Source organism: Chanos chanos, chromosome 8 (genome assembly GCF_902362185.1).
Source record: "Chanos chanos chromosome 8, fChaCha1.1, whole genome shotgun sequence".
NCBI lineage: Eukaryota > Metazoa > Chordata > Actinopteri > Gonorynchiformes > Chanidae > Chanos > Chanos chanos.
Window position 1 is genome coordinate 28553307 of NC_044502.1, and position 17880 is coordinate 28571186.

Sequence of the window (17880 nt, forward strand, 5' to 3'; positions counted from 1 at the left end):
TGCTTTCTCTAAAACACTGTGCCCAGGCTTCATTCCCCATTACCTTTTCATGGTCATTCATTACCTTACTGATGAGGCTGTGCTCACACACACACAAAAAAACCTATAACAAAACCTCTGCCTCTTTTGCCTGTAAATTCAGGATTTTTGCATGACAAGGAGATGAGGAAAAGAAATGGTTTGTGAAGACGCAAAGAATAGGAGCATTTGCTTCATCGTAAATTCTTCGGGTACTCTCTTCAGTCTTTCTTTCTTTCTTTGTGAGGGAAGAGGGAAGGCTGTTAAAAAAAAGATGACAAAAAGATGCTGCAGATCAAGTTTTGTAGAATGGGAAGGAGACTAATTCTCATATCCATTCTCATATCTTCAAACCTACTACCTTCTTCCACTAAACCTTTCTCCTCGCTCAGACATAATACTCCTTGTCTTTGTTCTTCTTGCCCTTCGTGGTTGTCTTGGCGACAGTCGAGGTGGTGCTGGGTGTTTTCTCCTTGATAACGGCTCCATTGCTCTCGGCGCCGGCGTTGCTGAAACTGCGACCCTGATCGGCCTGGTAAGAGCCTTCATCGCGGTTGCGGTACTTGTACATAGCGTAGAGGAGGATGAGGATACAGAGGGCGGCGGCTGCCACGATGCCCACGACCATGCCCGTGGTGCTGCTAGACTCACGGATCACCTCCACGGCGCCAGGCTGACCCTTCTCCCCTGGGAATGTTGGGTGAGCTGTGGGCAGATGGGGGAAATTGGGTGGGTGGGTTAGTCCGGGTGTGTAGCGAGAGGAGGTCACGGGAGGCAGGAGCACCTGATCGCGGGTGTTCATCTTGCCTGCTGGGATGTGGAGCTGGTCGGGGTGGGTGGTGGGGGCGGGAGGGGCCTGAGGGCGGTGGTCATGCGAGTTCTGCCCCGCCCCCTTGGCCACGGCCGGGGGAGGAGGCAGGACTGTCCTCTCGGTCACCATATGGGAGTTTTTGTAAAAGTCTTCGTCGTCCGACTCGGTCATCTCTCCCGAGCCGAACGCCGACACTTCCATGAGGTCTCCGCAGTCCTCCTGGTCTGGCGGGCATGGGGGGCGGGGGTCACTGATCGTCAGGGACTCTTTGGTGGTCTGGAGGGGGGTTAGGGAAGTGGGGGGAGAAGGGATGGCTGGGTAGCGGGTGGCCACGGGCTGAGGGTCTTGGGTGTCCACGGTAATTATGGGCAACACTAATTCACCTCCTGGGACGAGACAGGAAGAGAGGGGGGGAAAAGCAAGAGTAAGCATGGTAAGCAAAAAAAGAGATCCAAGCTTGTGTTAACAAAAAACAGCAACAAAGTAACATCATTTCTATGTACCAAGGCACTGTTTTAAGATTCCTTTGGTACATTAATCAATGTTCAACTTTTACTCAGAGGCAAATGGCATTTAACAGTCTAAACATGTCAGCTAAAGAAGTCTAGAGGATTAGTTATTTAAGAAAAACACTATGTAAACTATTGTGAGAGCTAAAATAAAAAACTTTTTTTCTTTTTTCTTTTTTTTTTTTTACTGAGTTTGTTGGTTCCACTGAAATGAACATAGAACAAACCATGGTGTTTGGGTCACTTACATCAACAAAGTGGCCGCATGATTTTTGCATGAAAAAAAGCAAATTAAAAAAAAAAAGAAAGCTTCGTAAGAGAGCTCCTCAAAAAAAAAAAAAACACAACCTTTCTCCAACTTTCCTTTGTGCTTATGTTCATGTGTAAAACTACATTCAGATCCCATCATTTATTAGTCTGGGCAGTTTTTTCCCCTTTAGAAACATGGATTGTGAAGTTGTTTGAGTTACACATCATGTAGAAACCAAAATATCTCAGGAAATAAAACAGGTGCTGTTAAAAATTAGTAAGGGATAGGAGATAGGGTAAATGGTTATTTGGAGGGGTAAAGATGAGGACAGCTTTATGGTGAGGAATTTTTCACAGGTGAACCTGGGGAAAGTTTAGGAAAAGCTCAATATACTAATTCACAAGATGTCAAAAGTTGTAAAATGGATTTGGGTGACTGAACAAAAAGCAAGTATCTGACAAAATAATTAAAAGAACAATACTCAAGGTCATTTTTAGAATCAAGGTGATTAAAGTTAACAAACTGGTCTTTTTTGCCGTCGAGCTTTAACATTACATGATGGGGACAGCTTCATTTGACTTGTTTACATTTGAACATCAGAGAGGCTAACTTGAAATTTGGTAAAGAAGTTGGTCTACATTTTGTTGTCCTGTTTTGATAAAACACCACAATGTATTCACAGAAATCCATTTATGCCACATCCAACAATCTAACAGTGCCTTCACCGGACTGCAGGTTCATCAGATGACTCTCACTTACTCAGATTTACTAAATTAAATAAGATGAAGTTACTTACCAGGGCTCACATTTTAATATCTCTCTGTCATGCATGCAGCTACAAAAACTGTTCACACCACTTAACACGTTAACAAGTATTGAATTATGAGTCAAGAACACAAGTAAAGAAACCTCATGTTAATAAAATAATTACAGCGAGTTTTGGAAAAGATACAGTAGCAAGGCTTGAGTAGTTAATGGAAATCTTCTCCTTGCCAATAATAACAAAAGTCCTAATTTCAAAGCCAGTGATGTTATCTGGGATAAGTTCTTAGTAATGATAAAGTTGAGGTGATATTATATGCTTGAGCTGATGGTAAACCACCTTTAAAGTGAAGCCTTAGATTTGGTTGACAAGAATCTCAATGCCACCAGGAGGCCCTGCTCTTTGTAGAGACCAGTCAAAGAAGCATCAATCATTCAGCTCTCATCTCTGCACTTACAACTCTGCCCTGTAGCATCCCTCCTCATGGATTTTCATTAAATAAATAATGAGGAAGAAGAAAAGGAAAAAAAAATAATGGTTGAAATGCTGAAGGTGAATGACCCTTAAGAATTTGTATGGTGGACAGAATCTCTCTCTCAGTCTCTCTCTCTGTCTCTGACTCTCTGTCTCTCTTGCTTATATATTATAGATATAAATAGATTTAGATATATAGATATAGCTATTGATGTATATATGTACATATGTATAAGGCCTTAGAAACTTTTAATTTCCATTTCTTTTAGCTAAAATAGCATCCCCCTAGGGCACTTCTCTGGACAATTCAGCTGACTGAGACTTAATAGAGTCACCCTGTCTGTCAGTGCCTGAGTCTAGCACCTACCTGCAGATCAGCAGTGACAAGTCAAACAGTGAAACTTAATTTTCCTCTCTGTTAACAACAACAGAAGAGCGTGGGGATGGACTGATTCCCTCCACTGGTCAAAGCTGACCCAATCAGACTGAGAGGAAACAAACTTAGGCTGAAGGTCCCTTCATGGTAGCGTCTTGTTTTTCTAAATGTTATTCCAATAAAGTTTAGTTAAAACTGTTTGTAAGCTGGTTTTTGTTTCTAACTTGTTGTGAATATCATGTCTATCCCTCGGAATTTTGAATTCCTGAGATTTTTTTTCACACCATGTTTCATTATGTCTCACTTATTTCTGCATATCGACATATGTTTTTTCTTTGGTTTCGCATAACTGAGATTTTATTTGCCAAACTCTTACGTATAGCATCAGAATTACAGCAAACCAGTGAAGGCCACCATTACAATGCCTCAGTATTTATACAACCCTCCACAACAGAAAGCTGACATAGCCATATGTTTTGTGATATTTTACTGAATGTTGGGAATGAATCTGGAGGATGCTTTGTATGTGTTTGGGCTTGTCTCCTAGCAACAAGTGGACACTAAATGGTAATTAAAATGGCCACGTAAGCTTAGATCATAACGAAGCCCCAGTGATACCAGTATCCCCAGTTTAGACTCACCAGTGCCCGGTTCACATTCCTCCAGGTCCTCATCGTCACTTGGGCATTCTGCAGATGCCACCAAAAGGTCGTCCGAATTCTGCCATTGAATAATCGAGAGTGAGAAAGTGTTAGAAGGAGAGGGAGAGAGAGAGAGAGCAGAAGCTGTGTGAATAGTAAAGATTTTTCATGTCTGCTCCAAACCCCACATCACAAAATTTACTTTCCAAATGATACATACACAAAATCCCCACTAATGAGGAGATAAAAATCAAGACAGAATTTAATGAAAGACAAGAGGCAGTAGTGGTGGAAATGTCAAAAGCCTGTCTCTGGATTTGGCATGACTCATCAGGACCTCCACTGAATACAAATAACCATCAGAAAGCTTGTCAAGTTCTTTTCCATCCGGTGTTTGTCCAACATAAAGGTAGATGTGACATTTTTAGACCCAAGCATACAATTTCAGCTTATTCCATTTATTAACACAAAAACAAACAAACTAAAAAAAAAAACAAAAAAAAAAGATTCTATCAATTCATATCTTTTCTTCAGTTCTTGGTTGAGATTAAATTAACATTCTGGCCAAGAACCTGACATTTATAGAACATGTGACAGGTTCTGGTCCATGACAGATTTTAATCTGTCAGTTTGATCTTCTGCATCAGAACGCTATTATAATTGCCAGGATATATTCAGACATTTGTTAGAGGGCATCTTTACTGGCACTGCACTTCACAGAGGTGGGTCCTGCAAGCTGACTGCCAATGGGTACCATTAGTGTATTATAAATGCCAATTATTTTTACAGCAATATTAAAAATCTGTATGACTCAGCTCTGCTGGGGAACAGACAACCTGATGTGTGTGTGTGTGTCTCCCTTTTTCTGTCTCTCTCTCACACACACACATACACACACACACATACACAAACACACACACATTAATAATGGTTTTGCATTTGCGATGCGTCTTCCTTAAAACAAACATCTTTCTGACCTTTAGACCACCTGATCTACATTCAACTTAAGCTTGGCCGCATCAGCCAAATATAAGCGAACGACAGACTGCATACGCAAATTAACATGCTGCCCATTATCTTGTGGAGCTCCCTAATTTTACTTAACAAAAGCTCCTCTTCTCTCTCTCTGTCTGTCTTTCTCCCCCCCTCCTCTCTCTCTCTCTCTCTCTCTCTCTCTCTCTCTGTCTGTCTGTCTCAGAGAGCAGGTGAGGACATGAAGAGGAGTGATCGGTCAATCTGCTCTACAGGGATACAGAGGTTTTGTTAAGAGGCTTTTATAAAAAATTGCCATCCTAAGCTCAACCTTCTCACTTTAGATACCGAAGATAAGGAATAAACTCTTTGCCCCTGTATCTGTCACCTAAATGGTCTCTCCACTCGAGACAAATGTTAATGTGTTCCCTTTCCTTTCCTTCTGTTTCATTCACTTAAAACACTCTCTCTCTCTCTCTCGCTTTCTCTCTCTCTCTCTCTCTGTCTGTCGTTCCTCAACTGTTGACTGATTTAAAAATACCACTGAGACACATCTTTTCCACATCCCGACTGTAAATTTATCAAAATACTTTTCTTCTAAGGTTTTATTCCTGTTTGGATCAAATGCTTTTCTCACTCATTTTCACATGCAAAAAAAAGAAAAGACAACAGAGTTACTTTGTTTTCCTAGAGCACTGTTTTACCTGAATTCTGTAATAGACAGAAAAATTCCTGACAATGTCGACAAAACATCAAAGGTAGCATCAAAGCCTCCAGTTTATAATCAGCTGTAGTTACCACGATCAAAGCCACTGCCCCAGCCTTTGTGACAATGAATGCTAAAACAAATTTACCAGATTTTTTTGGTCCAATTTATAAAACACACAAGGGACTGATGTGACATTCTGTGCTCCTAATTAAAAGAGGCATTGCTGCGTTAGCTTTGCTCAACAGCATTTATTACTGAATAATTACAGCTTGTCTTATCTGTATTCCTAGACAATGTTTAAGTGTTCCAGGAGACAAGTTTGTTAAGTGTGTCTGAATCAGTGGCTACATTTATTTCAATATATGCCTCTGACAAGTGCACCGTGACTAATTTGAGACATGACAGCGAGGCAAACATGCAAACCGCTCTTCATCAAGGGCACAAAAGTCTAATCCTGAGGAAAAATGAAACAGTTGTCAGTGTAACCATGGCCTTGTTTGACAGATTGCCCACTTGACGGTGGCTAAAACCCCCTGTAATGGTGGTGCCTGTACAATAGAAAAATCTCTCCTTTGTGCCTCAATGCAATTATTTTGCAACAAAACATGAAAGAAAAAGCAAAAACACAAACAGAATGAATAAGACATACAAAGACAACCTTAAGACGTTGTGTTTCAATTTCCCTGAAATTTTCATTCATTGCAGCCTTATGGTGGGTCTGGTTACTTTATATCAAATCCAGACGGGATGGAAATATAAAGTGACTTCTGTAGCACAGAATCAACCGTGTCTGAGTAACATCTGATTTTCTTTCTTTTTCTCATTTCCGTTCATTTGAATGGTTTGGCAAAGTACACAAAGCCACTGTAGTCTGTCCAATACTCCTAACCGATAATGAATGTGCTAGTTAGTCTCTATTTGGCCTGTGTGAAAAACAGTTTAAACTGTCACTCGATATCATTCTTCCTCACAGTCCACAATACTGCACCCTTATTCAGTTTTAAAACTTACAAGATGCAGAAATTCATTTAAACTCATACACTGTAACATAACAAAGACCCTCACAGTTTAAAATGCTGGAGCAGTACATGACTAACTGAGACAAACATGATCAACTCCCTGTTCATGAATGTTTATCTTGCTGTCATTCTGAGCTCTTCCTCATCTTCACTAGCTCATCTAGTTCCATCACTAGTCTACCTCTAAATCCTCAATTTTCTCCTTTCATCTGAACATGCTAGCTGTTTATACGGTGAACAAAAAAGATGGATTAGGGGTGAGGTACAGGGAGAAAAGAAAAATCCAAGCATATGTCCATTTTAATGCTAACGAGCTAGCAACGCTATTTGTTTGGCTCTGGGGCACTTTCGCAGAGACTGCCTCTGTTTGTCATTGAGCTTGCCCTTTATTCAGATCCGCTGATCAATGAAGTCGAATGTCAAACAAATATGGCTGTGTTGGCGGGGTAGGAGGAATACTAATGAACCGTATGCTGCCTCCTTCTGATGTGTGTCCTCACACCAGATGAAGATAGCGTGTTGGATGGGATTAGCAAATGAGTCAAATTATGTCAGGGGAAAAAAAAAAACGCTGAATTTGTTACAAACATTTGTAAATGAAAGCACAAGGATTAAAGAGGGATATACTTTTTTTTTGCTACAGAAACTTTTTGCTTTGTCTGTGATAAGTTCTGATGAGAGAACTGAAAGAGGAAAAGAACGATTCATGTCAATGACATGTCAAGGTACCAAACTAACTCTTGAATTAAAAAAATCTGTCTTTGTCAGCATGACAAACACCCAAGGAGACTGACGGGTTTCAGTACAACTTTGTTCCTCTCTAAGCTTTAGTATTCTCTTTAAGCTTTAAGTGACAAAAACTCAGAGGTAAATAAGTGACAATACTACCAGTGTCAATGAGGAGACACTATGTGTGTGTGTGTGCGTGTGTGTGTATGAGCCAAATGAAACAGAGGGAAATCAACACGAAGGGAGGTAAGATGAAAAACATTTGTCAAAAGTGAAGAAAATTTAGGTGAAAGATAGATGGGCAAATAGTTTCTTTAATCTTAGACATTTATATTGACTAGGTTGGGCTCGGTGTGATTTAGGACAGCACAACCAGAGTTTCTGCTTAAAATCCAAGGCAGGACACTCAGGGATGTTGATGCCGGAAGGCAGCTGGCTCTATCTCTGATCCTTGTTCTTTTTGCTTGTGTGGCTTTGACCAAGTAACTCCAGGAGTGCAGCTGAAGCATGTCTTTTTATTTATTTATCTATTTTTTTAATCCTCATGGTTTCTTTTACAAATGTTTGTGGCATATTGAACATATTTTCCTGACATTATCTGAGCCCTAGTTCTCTCACATCTCCGCTCCTGACCCAGGCAGAGAGGCTTCGAAGCAAGGATACAAAACGTCAGGTAAATATTTCTCAGTAAATGCCTCCATCTCTCTGCAGAACCATCAGTCCTGTACATGTCCACATACCTTCATTCCACTACCTAACCCTGACCCAGAGAAACCTAAGACTGACTGAGTCCCTCAGAGAGAGAGGTCTGAGGATAGCTTCTCAAACAGTGTGGTCGGTGCCAATCCTGTTAGCATTTCTCAGTTGGGCCCTCAGACATTTCACACATTTGGAACGTTCACGCTCCAGTGCTCTTTGTTGATGCATATTGCCGACCACGTGTAAAGCTCTCAGGGGGTGCCGTTCGGAATTTAGAAGTGCTGCTTCTCGGCACGGAGAAACCGATCTCTTTCTGATCGAACCTCCCTGGAGAACGACGGTCATGGTTAAATAAAGATAAACGTGTACCAACCACTCTACCCTGGCTCAAATCTCCTTTTCAGCAGAGATGGTCTCAATATTTCTTGAACTGAACAAATGAAAAATACTGCTGGGAATTCAATAACGAATTGAAAAGGAACAGAGATGAACGATTTAAAATCATGCTCTGAACTGAGACCAATAAAGCAGAAATGACCCCGGCTTGACTGCCCATCCTGTGCCAGCCTGGCCCCCTTTCCCTCACCTGAGAGATACTGTCCTTCAGGCTAGGGGAGCGCTGTCGGCGGGTAGTTGTTGTTGCCATGGTGGTAGTCGTCTCCATGATGGTGGTAGACATATCCGCAGCGGCTGGAGGAGTGGCAGAGGTGGTCTCACTGGAGAGGACAGATGGGGCGTCCCCCACTAAACGCAAGTTCCCAACTGTTTGGATGTTGGGGTCTCCTTCAGCGGCCAGCTTCAGCACTTGCAGCCCGTTGTAGTAGAGCCCAGAGATTTGGCCTTGAAATGGCCGGCCCTTGTCTTGGCCTCCGATCTTAATGGCTGCCTGGCTGTTGAAAATGGTCAGCTGGCGTCCTGTGCAAATCAAGGAAGCAATGGAAAGAGAGGAGAGAGAGCGAGAGAGAGAGAGAGAGAAAGAACGACAGCAAGGCAGAGAGAAAAACAGAAAAGGCAAAAAAAAAAAAAAAGAAGGCGGTAGGTCAATGTCAACAAGTTGCTATGCCAATTAGGCAGTTCCTTGGGGCTCCTGATAATGCCTTTTACATTTTTATCTGGCAGTTGGACTCTTCAATTTCATGGTGATTTCTTCCTATCTAGCAGTGCCACAGTCAGTGTCAGCCGAACCATAAATAAGAGAAGCAGCTTAAAGAACGCAGCGGTTATTCTATGAAAGCACAATGGAAAAAAAAAGAAATCTTATCATCGTTAAGGAATAAATGAGCGCATATCATCATCGGAGCCTCATTAACCTAGTGGAGAGCTCAGCGGCAGATAATGAACTGAATAAGGGGAGTGAAATTTGAAAATAATATTTATGAAAATGTAAAGCGCTTTGGGAAATGTTTTATTCAAAGACCTCGGCCTCACTGCTGCTAATCTTCATGAAGAGGTGTCATCTGCCAGCTCAAATGCTAATGCATTACCAAGTTACGACGTTTGACTTGCTCTTACCCTATGGATACACACACACACACACACACACACACACACACACACACACTCCAAAAAAAGGTTTCTTTAACTTGCATTTACATTTAGTTCTAAGACATTTAGTTCATTTTTTGACTCTAATGCCAGTTGAACCTATTTGGTGTAAAGGATCACATAGGTTGAAGTAGCAGTTTTTATGTTAACATCCTTCTTCCAGAAACTAAATTTTCACCTAATAACGGTTTATGTGGAGTTTATTATGACAGTGCATATGTTGTAAAATATGTTTTCTTGCTTATTTTTATTGTGCAGCACTGAGAGCCAGACATACTTTTATTTGATCAAGTTTGCAGGGGGTAAAAATCTACATTTTAAATAGAGTCTACAGTAATAACATCTCACATAACTGCTGGGGCCAATTAAATAAGAGTTACAATATAAAACAAGCATTTAATGATGGAATTACTATGCTTAAGTAATCAAATGCTAACGATATCTACAAAAGAGCCTCTAAAACATGATTTTTTCTTTGTATTCTGCATAATTTTACTTGTTGTAATGACAAAATTCATAAGCTTGAATTCATCTGTGCTTCTGCTGAGTTTCAGGCTACAACCTTATGCTTTTCCCTGATGAGTAGGTTTCTCTGACTCAGTTGATTATGAAGTGGGTAGTTGTTATCTTCTTGATGAGAGATACTTGATGTCTAACGGAAGGTTGCCTGTTTCATGGAGGAGGCTATCACTTTCACTGTCACTGATACAATTAGTTTGAACAGAGCTTTATAGGTATAAGTACAAAAAAGATCGTCCACCTGGAACATAGTCTTATGAGTGAACAGAGGTGCATCCAACATATAAAAGTCATAGTTAACTTCTAGAGGTATGTTAATATGACAGCACACGTAAAGATGCAGCTCATAACTGCTGTCAATTCACACATCCATTCAGCACGCTATAATCCTGAATAAGTTAAAATATGTAAAAAAAAAAAAAAAAAAAGCTGATCAGAGACTGATTGCTTTGAGAGAGATTAAACCATTAAAAATTCAATATTTATAATGAGAAAACTAATCTGTTATATTAAAATTCAATTTTTCCTAATGTGTTTGGCTAATAATGATCAGGGTTTATTAGAGGGCTTCACATTTCATCATATTAGAGGCAACATTAGCTGACTCGTTGTATGGTTCTCCGTGACTGGTGGAGATACCATCTGATAACTTTGGTTACCAAGTGTTCACTCATATCCTATTGTCAGCATTTGCTCTGATGATGACTTTTTTCCCTTGCTGACCGTAATCTGAGATAATATTAGTTACTGAACTCCATATGGTGATGCTTTCCCACCACAGCCATGGAGCGTTTAAGAGAACTGTGGAGATCTACGAGTCATCTTGAATTACGACAGATGAAATGATAATGACTGGATAACTTCTACACAATGGTGGTAAACATCATGTTCTCTCACTAGAGTGGCTGGACTGGGCACTGACACAACCCTTGCCCCCCCCCACCCAACGCCCCCTGCCCAGTGAACACCAACACAAAACACTCAGTCGTTTTTCACAACATTCAAACACAACACTGGCCTGCGGTATGAAAAAAAGCCGTTGCAGGGTTAAAGTACATTTCTGAAATGGTACAGGTTAAAGGGACATTGTTTTACTTCGATGACTAGGTGGATGATTTGGTTACAACAAAGCATTAAATAACAACAATTTGGTCGTTGTGTTGGGATTTAAATCTCTATTTAGAAAATGTTTAACCCTCTGAGTTTTTTTTTTTGAGGGACCATGGTAAGTTTTAGGTATAGTTATGCTCAATTTATCGGCCTATTTATTTCTATCAAGAAAGCAATTAAAACAATGTGAATTTGTGGAAAATTTGGTCATTTCCTTTGGAAAATAACAACCCAACGCTGAACTATAAATAAAAACAGGCTTTTCCTAAGCTTCCTGTCACTTCTGTTCAAGGCTCCAGGAACTAGAATTATTTACAGCTTTAGCTTTCTCAAAATGTATTTTTAGCTGCTGTAAGATGAGAGCGGCGCTTGGAAGAAGCTCTGTGACTGCATGGCTTCTCTGGATTCCATGTCTTTCAATGTTGTCAGTCATTTTGGTTTTGAATACCTGACAGCTAATGTGAAACAGACAGGATCTAAGGGATAATCCTACACACAGGTTCATGAGGAATTCTATGGGAGTGTAGGCTGTATTTGTGTGTGTGTGTGTGTGTGTGTGTGAGGAGGTGCAAGGTGCTGAGGTGGTTTATGTATGTGGTGCAGATCAAAGATTCTTCCTATATCTTACAGAGAATTTCGAAAGTCAATGCGCAAATAGTTTCGCAGTCATCAAGAAAAAGGAACTTTTTGCAAGTCTGAAGAAATATTTCAGGCCCATGATGCATTTGAAAAAAGTTTCATCAGAGTGAAGGAAGTATATCTTCCACCACCTTATGATTCAGCTTACTGAGCTCTTTGTGATCACACGCTAGGTATCTGCTCTTTGGTTTTCTAATTCATTTACTACCTTGATGCATAAATGCAAAGGTCAGTCTTAAGTGGACTCACTTCTTGGTGTTTGTTCCACGTATACCCTTTAATTGTGATACTAGCTTAGTGATTAAAAACAACATGCGTATAGATAGGCCATGGGCAATGACTCGCAAATATCAAAACCAGTGAGCCTTATGCAAGCCAAGAAATAGAAGATATTTATGAACTCTGTGAAAATGCTAGCGGGAATAAATGTTAATGTGATTATGTTAATGTAATCTCTGTTTAGTTTGTGTGGCTAGGGTTGCTATCTTTTGTGCTATGAGGAATGTGAGCAGGGCTGTCCTTTTCAGTATAGGCTGTTTGCATGATATGCTGTTGCGATTGGTTACAAACCTTGTATTTCTATGTATTTTATTATGAAATAAGTAACAAAGACGGTGCAGTAAAGTATATAAGTCAACTTACTAATACTCAAAGGGTTAAAGATACATTGGTTGGGTTTTTAAGGAACAATCTTCATTTAGTTTAATGTGATATTACTCCAATAGAAAAAAAATGGAATAGTCCCTTTAACTGTAAAGCATTTAAAATGTGTCTCTTCTCTATATATAATTTTTTTAAATTATTAATTTATTTTTAAAAGTGTTTAGAAAGGCTTAGAGTGTTGGGGGGGAGGTCACAGGGGAATACATGTAATGGCAAGGTAAAAAAAAAATCTGCAGTTTGTTTACATACAGTTATTACAGTTAGGGTAGCATAGTTAAGGGGTTAGTGAGGGATTAGGTTTAAGATCTTAGATCTTTATCTCTGTAGTGATGCAGTTCAGATTGGGTACAAGGCCAGCGTTGATTTGGCAGGCGTATCCACACCCAACAAGGACGAGAGAGCAGTTTACTACTGGAGTCAAAATCACCACTGGGAGAAGTAGCCAGCTGAAATGGCAGCTGTAAATGCAAATTTACCCCCACCCCCCCCAAAAAAAAGAAAAAAAAAAGAATTCTTACAGCGACAATAACAAAACATTCAGCGATTTGAACATGGCAATATTTGTCTTGTAAAAAAAAAAAAAAAATTAAGCCAGATAAAAATGGCTTTTCTGGAACTGCACCGCTGACAGAGTTTTAATAAATTCATTAAGCGTTTAATTAATCAGTTTTGATTACCTTTGTCGAGTAGCCATTCGTCAACTACACGACCAAGTCTGTATGGGATTCTTTGCCTGGCAATAGCCAGCCGTTCATTATCAAAGTTTCCTTCAAAGAATTTAGAGAGACAGATAAGAGGTTAACATCAGAAAGGTCAAGGGTTAACAAGGTTAAATAAAGCAAGGCAACAAGTTTAACAAGTTTAGCAAGGTAGACAGTCTAAATTAGCTTTAGGATAAAAATAGGTTGTTTTAAGGTGATTCGAACTTGGTTATTAGGCTGTTTTAATGCACTAAGAGCTAGTTAGACAATGGTTTATTTCTGTTTAAAGTGTTGAGTGTACTGGGTGAATTTGTTTAGAGATAATTTAATTATTTAGTTTGATCATTTAAACTTGCCACGGTGCTTTGACATAATCCAGCAGAGAATTCCAGGGTAATTTAAGTTACGATTTGTTAGAACATCATTTATAAACATCATTTTATAACTAAAAAAAACAAAAAACACCAGTAATCCACAATGATGATAAATTATGATCGACAAGATGCATGAATACACAGTTAAGGAATAAGGAAGACATTTTCTGGTCTCACATAACATGGGATTAAACAATATCAAAATCAGTATAAGTGTTCCAATACAAAACATTGGAATCAAATCAACTGGTGTGCACAGTAAACCTGAAAATTTGGGAACCTGAGGAATCAGATATTTCAAACACTAAGCTACAAACTCAAAATGTGTCTGAGTCAAAAATGAGTACTTGTATACTTTTTGAGTTTTGAACCTTTTTTTTTTTTTTGGAGGTAACCTATTTTTTTTTTTTTGTTGCCCTAAATTACTTGGGTGTACTGGTTGGGCAACATAAACCTGTTTATTTGTCATAAACTATATGTTCTGGCCAAAAAATAATAACCCTTGTGTATGTTTCTGAGCCCACAAGAACTACACTAAATTACAATCTTGGGCACATTCTGGAAACTCATTCAAGTTTGCAGATCACCATTCACAATATTATGTTATTTACAACCATTTGTCTCCAACTCTGTGTATTTCTATATTACATGCCCGGTATCAACCGCAAGGCCGAGGATGTAAATTCTGGTGTGCATGAACCCAGTAATTCACTAAATGTTCGGTTTAAGACAAAGACCAGAAAGGAACATGTGCAGCAGAGAGTCTTACCCCTCTTATTGTGTGATATGTTCCCTTCATCCTTTGCCACCTGCTTCATCTGTACCTTTTTAATATTCTGTTTATCCATGGCATGACTCTGAATGGAAGCCAAACCCATCCCACTTTCCACTAAGCCTGTTAAAAGCTCTCATGTGTAGCAAGCTCTCTGCACAAACCTTCAAAGGAAGCTGGAAATACAACTCATCCAAGAGTATGTAACTGGTGGTGCGATAGCAGAGACTATGGAAAAGATTGCCCTGATTTTTGATAAAGTAGAGTTTTAATTTATAAAGCAGCAAAGTAGAGAGTCAATCACTGCAAACAACATGTCTTAAAAGAAAGTTTGTTTTTTAAAATGTTCTGTAATCCATTGGGAGCATCAAACCTAACGTTAGATGATATATCCAGACATCTAACCCTCGGTCTTGATATATCTAGACATCTAACCCACTGACTGGATTGAGTAAGTTCGTTATTTTTTATTATACTGCTAGCGTATATGGGTATATGCAGCTAGCGTTTCCAAATCATGTGGTAAACCTTTGCCGGAGTTTTTCTCAGACGCTTATGTAACATGTGCTCAGTAATTGCATGCAGGTATAACTATGAACGTTTCTGAACGAAGGCAGAACGTCAAGCGACTGTAAGGGAACAGTGTTGATCCTTTACAGCACCCTGTCACACTGCAGGGATGTGTCACGGTTGTGCAGAAAACCCATTTTCCCTTCTCAGGAATCGTGCAGCCTTTCCTGAGGAGAGCAGCGCTAAGTCTGCCGACCAAATTCTAACAACTTGGGATCTAGGCTAAGCACTACATGTTGAGATGATGGTGATGGAAAAAAACGACAAAGAGCAAAGCAAAACAAAACAAAAGAAAAAAACAGATCGAAGAGGAAAGTGGGTTCTGAAAAAGTGCTTGCTTATTCACTGTCCCAACCCTTGCTCTTGTTTGCCAGAAACCTCCTTTGATGATGCTAAATATTCCATTAGGCATGATATGCAAGAGTAGATAGAAATTTCGAGAGAAGAAAAAACCAAACAAAAAGAAGCAAAACAGAACAACGAGGACAAGTGAAGGCGGGGGACTTAGTGGTGTCACCGAGCTGTTATTAGAGTGGCAGAGAATGTCTTCCGATATAGCTGCTATGATAGAGTACCACTGGTTTTTTCTTCCAGAGCAAACAATGGGGAGAGAGAGAGACTTCACTGAAATTTCATCAAAAGAGGGCAAGGGGACGTGTTTGTTAAAGAGCAGTTGGATTTCAACCCCTTCAATGAAATTGCACAGGGAGGGCAAGAGATGAGGCCCTTAGAAAGGGACTTGATTTCAAAAGGTCTAGAAGAGTTTTCACTATGTCTTTCATATGAGGACACATAAGAGATACCACAGCATTAAAAAACACTGGGGAATGGTTTCCGAGAGAGGAAGTTTTAGAATTTGGAATTTATTTTAAATTTAGAATCATTTAAATCTAAAAATTCACTGAAACCAGAGATGTATCCATAAGACTAGTCACTGAGGTATTTTGTAAAATAACAATCAAAAGGTTTCAGGGTTAAAAGTTATTGTGTGATTCAGTAGTGGGTGCTTTTTTCAAGCTTGTTAACACCCTCCTTATACCACCCGAATCAAAGCTGGCAACAGTAATAACCACACAGTATCCAAATCCATCTTCTGCAGAGTGTGCTAGGGAAAACCGCTCAGAGGAAATATGTCAATTTGCAATTGTTATTGGTCTGTTCGTGTGGTGGTTATCTGTGCCATGCGTGTGATGACTCACAAAGTGCCTGAAAGAGTCTGAAAGTGAAATAGCACACTTCAGAATTGAATAACTCGCTTTCCAGAAAATAAATCAATTTGCATTTTGGCTAAAGGTGTGCCTCTAATATTGCTCTAAATCTCTTGCCAAGAGCTTCAAACAGGACTACAACACAGCTATTGAGAAATGGAGTTTCTGTCAGTTTTCAGTGATATATTAATCTTGTTTAGGTATTGCTTTTTATCTCTCTTTTTCTCTTGTAGTCTCTCTCTCTCTGTCTGTCTCTCTCTCTCTCTCCATTTGAACCTGTCTTGAGCAGCTATATTTAATACTAACCCACTCCCACACTCCCTTTCCCCTCTCCCTCTCCCTCTCCCTCCCTCCTTCCCCACTACAGCACACACAGTCCATGATCCCGTTTTTGTGCCATACCTGAAGGGTAGCGCTCAATGACGGGCTGGTTGTCCACTTGAAGAGTGGCGTTGCCGCCGCTGCGAGTGAAACGCACGACGTGGTACTTGCCATCGCTCACCACGACTGCAGGCTCATCGATGGTTATGTCGTCAGTGCCCACATTGAAAATCACGCCGATCTTCCCTTGTTCCTGTATGGACAAATGAAAACTGATTGAAGGAGACTGCAAGGTACTCATGTATGAAATATTTATGAAAGGAAGTGATATAAATAGATAGATAGCCAGACAAATCGAGGCATAGATAGATAGATAGATAGATAGATAGATAGACATTTAACAGTTCCAGGACACTAACAGAAAGACACTGACTGTGCAGACCTTGGATGGAAACCAACAGCAGCTGCTTGAGTGCTCTAGCTAACACACTGCAGTCAGTGGTTTACCCTTGGGAGGCGGAGGACAGCCATGTCCTTTGTAACAGAACGTGCACATGTGTGTGAGTGTGTGTGCGTGTGTGTTAGGCGATGACATTTCTGTAGCCAGGAAACAACCCCTGACATGGATGAGCAGTGACAGTTTCCTGCTGCTCTGTTCTTAATAATGGTTCGTCGTTTTATTCACTCCTTAGCCTTGTAATCACCGGTGGTTGCACTTCTACCAGTCACCTTCAGGTGGCGATGCTGAGAGGACACAGTCGGTGATACTGTGATTTAAAGACACTCTCACAGTCACTGTGCAATTGGGAATAACACGTTACAGTGCTAAAGTGGCAGCACTGCAGGAGCTAAGGGTAAACCTTAGCTATTTGACACCCTCACTGCAACCCGGCATAGCAGCCCTGGGTTTCACTCGCAGAACATGGTTGGAAAATCTGGAGAGAGCACACAGAAAGTTTTCTTATATTATCCCCTTCAAATGACCCTGTGGGGAAAGCTAATAAAACTTCTAGCCACGTTTGGCGCTTGGATGAATTCTCTCTCTCTCTCTCTCTCTCTGTCTCTCTCTCTCTTTTCCTCTCTGACCCTACTTGAAAGACTCTCATTGAAATACTGATGTTTGACAAATATCAAACAGAGCCCACGGTGAATTTAGAGAGTGCTCTCCAGTTTGAAGGGCAGGGATAGGAAAGCCTGCCAATGTGTGTTAATATTGTTCCAAAAAAGTGTCAGGAAAAAAACAACGAAAACATGAAAAAACACCTCACTGTAACAGTTATTTTTTCAAGACAATGGCCCTGCAGACACGTCAAGAGAAATAAGCCATGCATTATCTTAATTCTGTCAGACCTGGGATATTAACTGAAGCCCTTGAAAACTCCAGGACTGCTTTTAAGGTGTAGAACACGTGTTTGCTAGTTGAGGCTGCAGCCAAACATGATGACATATGACGTCATATGACACGTGACATCAAGTTGAGTTTAAACG

At 40.1% G+C, this 17880-nt stretch overlaps 1 protein-coding gene across 1 annotated transcript in view; it reads right to left on the bottom strand.

The window, feature by feature from the left end:
- Positions 1-406: 406 nt before the first annotated feature.
- nrxn2a (neurexin 2a) overlaps positions 407-17880 on the bottom strand; it is a 219570-nt gene continuing 202096 nt past the window's right edge. The window contains exons 19-23 of the mRNA XM_030781149.1: positions 16474-16645; positions 13124-13213; positions 8557-8885; positions 3843-3921; positions 407-1215 (exon numbers count right to left, since the gene is read on the bottom strand). Coding sequence (XP_030637009.1) covers positions 407-1215; positions 3843-3921; positions 8557-8885; positions 13124-13213; positions 16474-16645 — 1479 coding nt within the window. The remainder of the gene's footprint in view (positions 1216-3842; positions 3922-8556; positions 8886-13123; positions 13214-16473; positions 16646-17880) is intronic.